This window comes from Sinohyriopsis cumingii, chromosome 8, assembly GCF_028554795.1.
Source record: "Sinohyriopsis cumingii isolate HCF-2022 chromosome 8, ASM2855479v2, whole genome shotgun sequence".
NCBI classification, from domain to species: Eukaryota; Metazoa; Mollusca; class Bivalvia; order Unionida; family Unionidae; genus Sinohyriopsis; species Sinohyriopsis cumingii.
The window spans coordinates 32,241,617-32,252,590 of NC_142968.1; the positions used below are offsets into that span (position 1 = coordinate 32,241,617).

The following is a 10,974-nucleotide window of genomic DNA, read 5'->3' on the forward strand; positions in this document are numbered from 1 at the left end:
TCTACAGCTCCATCAGGCAAAACTGCCACAGCACATCTGGGCTCAACTACTTCAACCATTTGCATTTCATTATCACCTTATGTATGCATATTGTAAGCTACGAAGAACTTTTTAAGAACCAGTTGAAATTTAGTTGATTTAGAGCACTTGTGACTGACAAATTACTTACAAGACCCTGGTACTACTATATATATACACAATTACTTATAAAGTGCAACAGTGAACGGCAATGAACCAGATCTGCTATCATATAATGCAGTAGAAGATCCAGGTCTATGCAGTTTGTTGGGAGTAATCAGTAAAACAAACAACACATTATGCAATGGTAGATCTGGATCAATGTTTGCAGTTGAACTCATAAACAAGTATGTAGTATGTATGAACTAAGATCATTAACAAGAACATTTTATCAAGTATTAATATATGACTGCAAAATTGTAGAAAACTGATTTTTTTCTGAAAGTAATTAACCTTCTAAATGTACCTGTACATTTGAAAAGCTTAGTTTTGAAGGAACTGTAATTCAAACTCAACATTTTCCTAAAATTGAAATTATGTGGTGATAATAATACACTCTTAATTACATGACATCATTGTGATTATACATAAGGTCAAATATGGTGACAAAAATTTGCAAACTGTTATTGCCTTTTGTAGAACAATGTGAACATTACAAATTTGTTGCTCTAATACAAACGACTCCAATAAATTTCTAAAAATAAGAAGCATTCAAATTAGTGAGGAGTTAAATGGTGCAAAAATTATTACAGACTGTTTTACAGTTCATGGTTGGGTGGGTTGGGAAGGTGGTGTTACATCATTTTAATATGTTAATATCACCATTCATAGAGAAGTAGCATTAACAAGTTGAATAAGAAGGTTACTGTGGCAGATATGTTAGACATTTTCTTTTAGAACCAACTAGACATCATAAGAAGTCTTCTGGTGAAATACATGTGTCAATATGACTTTCTGATGAGAAGCAAAGATGATTTTTGTTCTGGTGAAAACCCCTTATCAACATGATTATGTTCAGGATTAGTAGCGATAACATTTTACAGATGGCTGCAATGGAGGCCATTCTGGACATCAGATCTTCAACAATTTCGTTTGGGTTTGATCTGATTTTGTGGGATTTAACATAATTTTTCACCAAATGATATGCTATACATGGTGGCCAGTATATTTTGGTGGAGAAAGAGCATGGGAAGACCCCAGGAAGAACCACTGGCAAGCTTTCTTGCATACCCATGTTGGTCAAGAGATGCTTGAATCCATGCTGACAGAGGCAAGATCTATGATTGATTTGTAAGGGCACGCACCTTAAACCACTCAGCCAACTGTACCCCTGTGTCACCTAGAACCAAGTAGACATCATAATAAGTATTTTTAGTGAAAATCCCTTCACAATTTACATGACCACTTAAATTAACTATACTGCATTCTCACACAATTACTGGAAATAATATTAACTAAAATATTTGACATATTTGCTTTCTATTTGTGACTTACATAATACAAAGATAAGAAAATATATGTAAATACTTAACAAACACTTATTATTCTAATGCAATGGAATGAACTACATCTTTCAACACATTAACCCCTGGAGTATTTTGCCCTTTTCGCCTGAAAATCGAGTAGGAAACACATTTTGAAAGCTATTTCTGAACAGACTCGAAAACACCAAATCCCCAGCCATCTTTCAATAACATACTGCCTAGTTGTGTTAGAAACATTGTTTTTTGCTGGCTATTTGACTCGCGCATGAGCAGAAGGGTAAAAGTTGGAGTTCGTTTATTTTTCTTTTTTTTTTGCTAAACGGAGTCATTATTTTTGTATAGAGACCACTCTATATTCCAAATGTCCATCTTATGCTACTTTTTGCAAAGGCTCATCTGTCTGTTTGCAGTTCATACTGGTTTGCCTTAGATCTGAGACCAAAAAGTCTAAAATCCGGACACAAAATCAGATTCCGACCATGGGCGAATTTTGGGTTAACAAAAGTCGGGTTCAAAAAATGAGTTTTTTCTATCTGTATTTTGTAGTGCAACTAGATATTCCAGATTATTTGGTATCACTGTAGAGCTACATCTGTCTACCTTTCTATAATACCACCCACTTTAGTGTATCATGCATGATCATGACACTACAGAGCTCGGCAGTATGCTACTACCTCCTGCCCCATAAAGTCGTCGCTAGGGGTTAATTTGTTAAAATTCCTCCCAAGAAATTCATTTTTCAAAGTTTTCCCATTAAAAACTATTCAGACTGAAGGTGAGTATTCTTTCATTTCCACAGGATTAATGCTCATTCCATAGCCTTTTGTGAATCTTTTATACCATAGTTATTCCCTGACATATCTCTTCTGTGCCTGCTCCAATTTTAATTGTGATAATACTTTTAAATGCAACACTTTATAAACAATGCCATTATTTTAAATGAATAAATAATGTTAGATTTTAAGGTATAAAGGATATAAAAACAAGTGCAAACAGAATCCTCCTTATATGTTCTTAAAAGTCTGTAATTAATTGATTCCCATGCACACTGATTTATAACACATCTCAATCTGAACATGTCATCTCAAAACTTGATCCCTGCACATAATTTTCATACAGCCCAATTCATAAACATTTTCCTAATGGTACTACTTCAAATGACTAGCTTGCTACACATAATAAATTAAATTCCATGTTCCTTCTTTTACTTACTAAAAATCAGAATCAAGTCCATGAGTATTAGCCAAGGCTGAATGTTTTCATCAAACAGAAGATTTATTAATGACAAGACTAGCTTTGGCTGTTACATTCATAATTTATTCACAAACAAGATGATCATCCCTAAATTTTTTAAAACTCACTGATAGAAAATGAAACTCACTGATAGAAAATGAATTAAATGACAGTAGAGTGGTAATTACCATTTATACATCTGACTTTAAACATTTATCTTGACAGTGTGGATAATGTGGATACATCTGAGCCGGAATTAGAGGTTGGTGATGAGGTATTACGTATTCTCTCCTGATCCACTGACACGGTATGGATGTTATTTGCTGAGACTTCATGCTGGTCTTTTTCTGTTGGAGATGAATCTCTCTGTGACGGAGGTACTGAAGACATGGAATCTGGTGTACTGACTAAAACTGGATGAAGCCGGATTTCTTCAATGAGGTGGTTAGCTGATCTCTGTATCGACTCGAAGCAGGCATGGATTCGTTGTACTAGAGAGGGATTGGTAGAATCATGTATATATTCTCTAATGGCTTTGCATATCTGAACACATCCAGACACTATGTTCATGCATGGACCTGCAATGATATATATACAAATATAACCCTATCTCATTATATTGGCACAAATTGTTTGAAGCATTCAAAATGTTATATTGTTACCATATTTGCTTACATGAACAAGGTTATTCCAACTGCTGTTGGGGGCCCAGAGTGGCCGAGTGGTCTAAAGTGCTCTCTGTTACGGATCACTGCCATCTCACCTTTGTCTGCGTGGGTTCGAGTCTCGGATTTGGCTAATGTGAGTATGTAAGAAAGCTTGCCAGTAGCCTCTCATGGTCGGTGGTTCTTTTCAGGGTTTTCTGGGTTCTTCCTCCATCATTAAAACTGGTCGCCATGTATAGCCTATCGTGTGCTGAAAAATGGCGTTAAATCCTACAACAACAACAACAACCAACTGCTGTAAATGATATAGAGCTAAAACTGGCTACACAGAACTTGGTGTAATTTCCATGCATTCAATCGATTTAACTCCTCATTGTTGGTGGTGTTGTTGTTGTAGGGTTTAATGCCATTTTTCCGCACAAGATAGGCTATACATGGCAGACAGTATTAATGGTGGAGGAAGAAATCGCGGAAAACCACAGAAAGAACCACCGACCCAGGAAAGCGCTAGTGGCAAGCTTTCTCACATACCCACCTTAGCCGAATCCAAGACCTGAACTCATGCCAACAGAGGTGAGATGGCAGTGATCCATAACAGTGAGCACTTTAGACCACTCGGCCACTCCGGTCATCGTAATGAAATAAATATGGGATCAATGTGAGTCTGACAAACAAACTAGACTTGGGACTGATATCTGCCAACAAGTCTAGACTGGTTCTCAATCTGCAAACAAAACTAGACGGGGATTGATATCTGCAAGATAAAAAAAAATTATGTTCAATTTACAAATTCCAGATACATTTTTTGATTAAAACAAATCTGTACTCCATCTATGCCAAAATGACAAAAAAGTGACACTGAACACTGAAATTACACCCAACATCAGTAAGGAGATAGGATAAACAGGCATCCCCTCACATATGCTGGGGAGCCTAATCATCCCAGGTCACTGACTAGTTTTGTTATCTGTGTAACTCATCAGGGAGAATTGGTCTTGCTGAATCATTTTTTTTTCAACAGATCATTGTCTTGACAGTGCAAAGTTTATATACTCCTACCCACCGGTGTTGCCACTTTTTGGCCATGTGACATCTGCTTTCTCCTATTTTAGGTTGTTTGTATTATCACAACCCATTGTTGCAGCCAGTGTGCTGTTTTTTTTACATCAGTGTTTAATGCAGCAGGTTTCAAATGACATTATTGTTTCATGCAGCCAGGACTGAAATAAATAGCATTAGAACATAAAAACCAAATTATGGTTTTTTGCAAACTTTAGGGGTAACAATTTCTTGGCTAGAAACTCTTTCGAAATATTTATTTTATAATTGCAGGTACTGGTTATTCTATATTGTATGTGAATAAACACATAGAACTGCCATGGAACTGCCATGGAATCATATATGTTTGTGGTTATTTCTGTGTCTGACTGGGTATCAGATTGTTTATGTAATATCAATCCTGGTGGGATCAAGAGACTGTCCACATGATTTACAAATAGACCGATGGTCTCTTTCCCAAAGCTGTTTGGCAGATACACAGTCCAAATTGTATAAAATTGTCTCGACTGGCATTAAATTATTGTAGGACTCATTATGTCCTCAAAAGAGAATCCTTCATTAAAGTGGATTTGTGTAGTATCTGAAATATCAGACACAGTAGGATGCAATTGTATCGGTATCCAAATCAATTTAAAAAATGGGGTTCAAGTCATGAAGCACTGACTGAACTGTGATGTTATTCTCATGTTTTATGAGATCTTCCTTACTTCTGCAGGTTTCCTGGCACTGTTAGCAAGATACCTTCACTCCTATATTTATAATATTTATGTGTCACTTTAGAGACTGACAATTATTTATATCATGTTTTACATATGATACATCAATGGTTCATTTTTTTTCTGTCTATGGATGATATAGACAAAAGGAAGTAACTCATCCTGATTACCTCCCATGTTCCCATTAGGTGATCATCTGTATACAAGATATAACCAATTGAAGAATAAGCAAAACATACAACAAAAAAGCTCGCATCTGCTGGAAATGGTGAAAGGGACTAATAATAATGTGATCAGTTAAGTATTTTCAGAGCCACATAATTTACTAAACAAATTCCTTTCGCTGTCCAGTACATTACCTGATGACATCAACATTAGGATAATTGATAAGAGAAGGAAAGACATGAGCATACAACCTCTACCTATGTCACCCTGTAGGAGCATGAAGACTGTTCTACAGAAGGAGCAACCTGCTCTAACAAGAGGTTAGCATGACTGAAGACTGCATTTATATACATGCATGGATGATCCCTGTGGGATCCCACACCTGGTTATTGCCTGGCAGTCAAAAATGAATATGGCTAATCCAGCGAAAGTTGCAATGTCATGCTGAGGGCTGAAGCTGCGCTGTTTTGAACAGGACATGGTAAAGGGCAGCTATTGGTAACCAACAAGATTCAGCTCTCTTGTGCAAGGCCATGTCATGCAAATAGAAACTGGAGAAGGTAGACTGTGTGTGTCCAGCCAATCGACTCCAATATACTAAAATAATACATTCAAATGACAGGTTTGTGGAAATCACTTCTATTTCGTGAGCCAAAATCTTCATGAGATATACGTCATCCTGTACAATTTTAGAATATACCACTCTAATAACCTCTTTTAGACAAGTGGCCAGTGTTTTGATTTTCTTAGATATGTCTAGTGCCCACTATCACATTAAGCAGGTCAAGTTGAAGAATTCCTGCCAAAAATAATGTTGATGTATTTTGGTAGATAAACTAACTTGATGAGTTAGAACCTCCTCAGCTGCATAAATAAAACATGGAAATAGGACAAAAGATGACTTCTCCACATGGATTATCCCCCTAAACTGTGAATGCGGTAGAAGGTTATTCATATCACAAACCTAAATTGAACTTACTGAATGGTTCTGCGGTATATCATCCAAGTATGCCACCATTACTGTGGAGGACATGCTGCATCCATCATCTCAGTAATGGCCCAAGGACTGAGACTGTGGCAGAATGGAAGGTCATGGAATTGTTACACTATCCAGCATTAGCCAAGGCGAAGGTATTTGCATGACACCATGTGATAGGGTGCATGTAAATATACATCAGATAAGTTGAGAGTGATTGTGAATTTATCATACTGCATGGAACGTTGCCATCATCATTTTAAATTTCAAACAATAATAAACTCTACTGAGTGTGCTCAAATCTATGACAGGTCTCAATTTTCCCTTGGATATCATAATTAGCAAAAGTCTGAAACAGAAACCTAGAAAGTCCATATATTGGACTACCTTCACTGCCCACTTTATTAGCAAAAAATCTATCTCCTTCCATAAAATGTGCATCTTCAAGGGATCGGCTTGGACCACAACCATGAAGGAGGACAATGAAAGTGGATGGGGCTGTATGAATGAGATCCAGAAGCACTCCAAAATGACTTGGATGTCCCAATTGTTTGTTTGAAATAGGTTAATTAAAGTCTGGTGAAACAGAAGGAGTCTGGTCCCCACTGGGGGGGGTGCCAGATGGCGGGAGGTACAGTAAGTCACAAATGTTATCCAACAGACACCCAGTAACTTCTTCAATCTTTGATGATTGCGGTAAAATTCTTAAGCACACACACCTGCCATCATTAACATCAAACTCTGCTGAAGCTTTGACCTTGTATGTATTACTGACTGCTGGTGGAGGAGGGCATTCAGATGGATGCAGAATTTTGTATTTGTCCTTGATTGGTGCCTTAGAACTAATTTCCATCCTCTCAGTTCAGTTCGGAATGCTCTGGCAAGTCTTTGCCAATCCCTTCATCCACTAGGAGATTTTTAATCTCCTGTAAACACTGTCCAGGAATATAGCTGTCCAGGAGTATAGCCATACATTGATTGTCCATCTGGCTACAACAGTTGGTAGGTAGCTGCAATGGTATATGGCCAATCATATACATCTTGTGGGGCAGTCCAGCCGGCTAAGTAGGATGGTAATCCAATATATCCAGCTTCAATATTTCTCAGTTTATGCATGGGTGTGAATTGGGGCTGATGCCCAGTGCACTGCCGAACTGGATTAAACATGGTCCTATTTTCGACAAACTCACTTGTCGAGATTCTAGATGCTAGTATGCATTGTTGGAAGCAATTCATATATAGCTTTTTAAGTGGAATTACTTGGTGTAACTTTGAACTGATCTGAAGTGATCATCACCATAGGTGTTGTTTTACACATCTTTGTTTGGGGCGGAAGTGGCACATCGATGTCATTAAATGATTCTGAATTCAAATGAAGATTTAGAGCATGCCTGTTTTTTTTCACATCACTTTAATTGCAATTTCAAGATACTGGCCTTCTGCTCATGTTGCATGCAAGCTACAGAGGTAAAAAAGAACAATTTGTGCAGGCCAGGCATTCCTCAAGTTGTCCTCCATGACCTTAAAGCATCTGCACCAACTGCACTTGACTGACATTGTTTAATGAAAGAAAGAAGAAAAAAACAAAGAGCATGCAACAGATAAACAAATTGTTAAAATAACTCATGTTATTGGGAAGACATAACAAGTGCATAATAACCAAATTTTAACAATACAGTTACAATGGTAAAAACATTAGTGTTACCCATTGATATTACACAGACAATAACAACCAATAAATGAATTGTATAAATACAAATAAATTCATTGGGAAAAATTAAAATGTTACATATAAATTGTAATAGATTCTTCAGATGCAATGTTCAGTTATAACTAAAAGTTTAAATGGTTACATCTGGGATATGGGTAATTACCAAGTGAGAGCAAGGAGAGTTAATTTGCAAAGGTTACTTCCCTTAGTGTATATATATATATATATATATATATATATATATATATATATATATATATATATATATATATATATAGAGAGAGAGAGAGAGAGAGAGAGAGAGGGAGAGCAAGACTTTTTATAAAATCTTTCAAGGGCTGCAGTTTAAACATCAGAGAGTAATTTTCAGATGCTAATGTGATCGGGTAATGTATACTTTATAAATATTTTTCTAATAAACAGATGCTTTTAAACTGTAAATGTCTTTACCAAATATATTTCTCTGTATTTCTTTTGCATTCTCTGACAACTCTATAGGAGGTCCACAAAATGCATCCTCTGTAGCGAATATAACCAAGGCTTGACTTGAAGCGAGGACTGGTTCACAAAACACCAGCACCCTGGAATGATGAGTGAGAGTGTTCTCCATTTTGAAAGACTTGATGCTGGCTATTAGGCATCCAGCTGCACAAGTGACGCTCTTGATACAAAGCTTAAACTGATCACGCACTGCTGGATCATCAGCCTTTTCACTGGCATTACGACATATATCTGTCAAAACCGATATGTATTTAGATATATTTGAGCAGAGTTCCATAATAAAGTGAGGTGACAGTTCATCATACCTTGCCTTCTTCAGTCTCATACAACTAAGACGTATTTCTAACCCGGCATGTGCGGCATCATATTTATCTATAAGTCCTTCTTTAGGTGGATCCCAGTCATCATACGTGGACAAAAGTTGATACATACAATTGGAGCAAGTTTGAACAAGCAAAGTAACAGTATCACCCATTAAGTTCAAAGAATCGCAGACACTCTTCCATTTTACTTTGAAATCATTCACACATTTGGCAATATGACTGACATGGTCAAGAACACGATTGACTTGAACAAGTAGTCTATCATGGGGACTTCTGTCATGGTTGACAGTGTCATCAGCTGTACTATGCCTCACAAATGTGACATTACCAGACAGTAACAAGAGCTCTGCCACAGTATGAATCTTCACCTGAAAAATGAAACACTCTTGAGTTACTGGTCAACCATACAGTACAATATACAGACCCAAATCCCAAATATTAACTCAATAAAACTGCAACATAAGGATGTACAAAAAATTGTCAACTTAAATCCTTCAAACTGATGACTATTCATCTGGACTGTACTCTAAATAAATGTGTTTCACAATTACCAAAGAAAAAACAAATATGGCTTCCTGTTGTGTCTCCAACCTATAAATAAGCACAATTTTTAAGTACTGATCTTAATGTTTAATATAGTGAGATCAGTTCCTTTGTTTTCCATTACCAAAGAATCACAATATAAGTTTAGTATTTTCAGTATTACCAACTTTGCAGAACAAAGGCCCCATTGGTTTCTCACATTACTTCTTTTGCTGACCAAAAAGGTTCACATTTTTTTATACAGTATCTGTATAGAACTATCTCAGTTGACATGCTAATAAATTGCATCTAATTGGGTGTTTAAAAATTAAGAAACGAGTTATATGTTTGGAAAACTTTGCAAATAACATGAAGTTTATGACATCACATTCTGTACTAATTTTCACAGATCATCACATGCTGTGTTTGCACTTACTAAATATAAATTCCAATTAGTACATGTTTGTCTTATTCAAAGATAACAGCCTCTATCCAAATCATGTAGCTATGTCTTGTATTATTTTGTTCCATTTCTTAAGGTAAGACCTTTTCTCTATTGTGGTTAGTTTCAGTTCAAAGTGTGTGTATAGGGGTGGGGTGGGTGGATAGGTAGATGGATGTGTGTGGGGGATTGGGTGTGTGTGTGGGCGTGTGCAACGGACAATATTGTGGAAATACCAAATAACGGCATTGAACTGAAAGTTGCAAATGCTTACATATACTGGTATGTGTCTAAGTGATTGTGTAAATATATATATACGAAACTTTATATGTATAATTACCTGATTATGGTCACAGATGCTTGCTATTGTGCGAGCATAGTTTGAACACATGGTGAGCTTCATGGATTGTTTCCCTTTTCCAGGCCCTTAAACCTTTCTGCATGCTGTTGTAGCAGAACTCAGAGATTCACCTGATCATTTCTGTCTGAAAGCAAGGTCAAAAATTGGTCAAATACAGCTAACTGGGCATATTTTTGCTAGTTTTAATGACACTTTTAACACAGTACTGGCACCTTTCCCACAATTACACCATGCTAGCCAAACCCTGGCTGGCACAGGTGAATATAAAACCCATGACCCTTGGATTAAGAATCTGACGCTCAATCAAGCTACTATTGTTCTCCATTCCATGTAAGCTATAACTTATAGTATCACCAAAAAATAAAACACTAAGGTAAAACCAGACTTTAAAAGCTCACAGTTTTAGGAGACCAACTGTTATTTAAGGTGAGATACTAAATGCCTGGATCAATGTTGTTATACAATGCACAACATAACTGTCTCTACTGAGACATTATCTGCCTTGGAAAGACTGATTTTAGTCAGCAGACAGAGTAATTGTTTTATTATACTTCATCAAAACAAATGGAAACTCCCAGTAATGGTATAGAAGGATTGCAAAGATTTTATTCCGTCCGAATAATCTAGTACTTCTACGATGCATAAAAATCTCACCCCAAGACAAAAGGCTAAACCAGGTCAATGTTAAATGCAACTGAAAAAGATGGAAGTACTCTTAATGACACAGCTACATACAAAGTTATAAGACTATGCAGGAAATAGTGTCAAGAAAACTTAAAACAAAGGTTAATACAGCCC

General features: G+C 36.6%; 1 protein-coding gene across 1 annotated transcript; it reads right to left on the reverse strand.

Moving 5' to 3' along the window:
- Window positions 1-916: 916 nt before the first annotated feature.
- Window positions 917-10,290, reverse strand: LOC149793242 (talin rod domain-containing protein 1-like). Its single transcript, XM_089966329.1, has 4 exons — window positions 10,156-10,290; window positions 8,478-9,219; window positions 2,924-3,313; window positions 917-1,357 (listed from the first exon to the last, which is right to left on the reverse strand). The coding sequence occupies exons 1-3, from the start codon at window positions 10,216-10,218 to the stop codon at window positions 2,949-2,951; spliced, it is 1,170 nt and encodes a 389-aa protein (XP_089822455.1). The 5' UTR covers window positions 10,219-10,290; the 3' UTR covers window positions 917-1,357; window positions 2,924-2,948.
- Window positions 10,291-10,974: the final 684 nt, after the last annotated feature.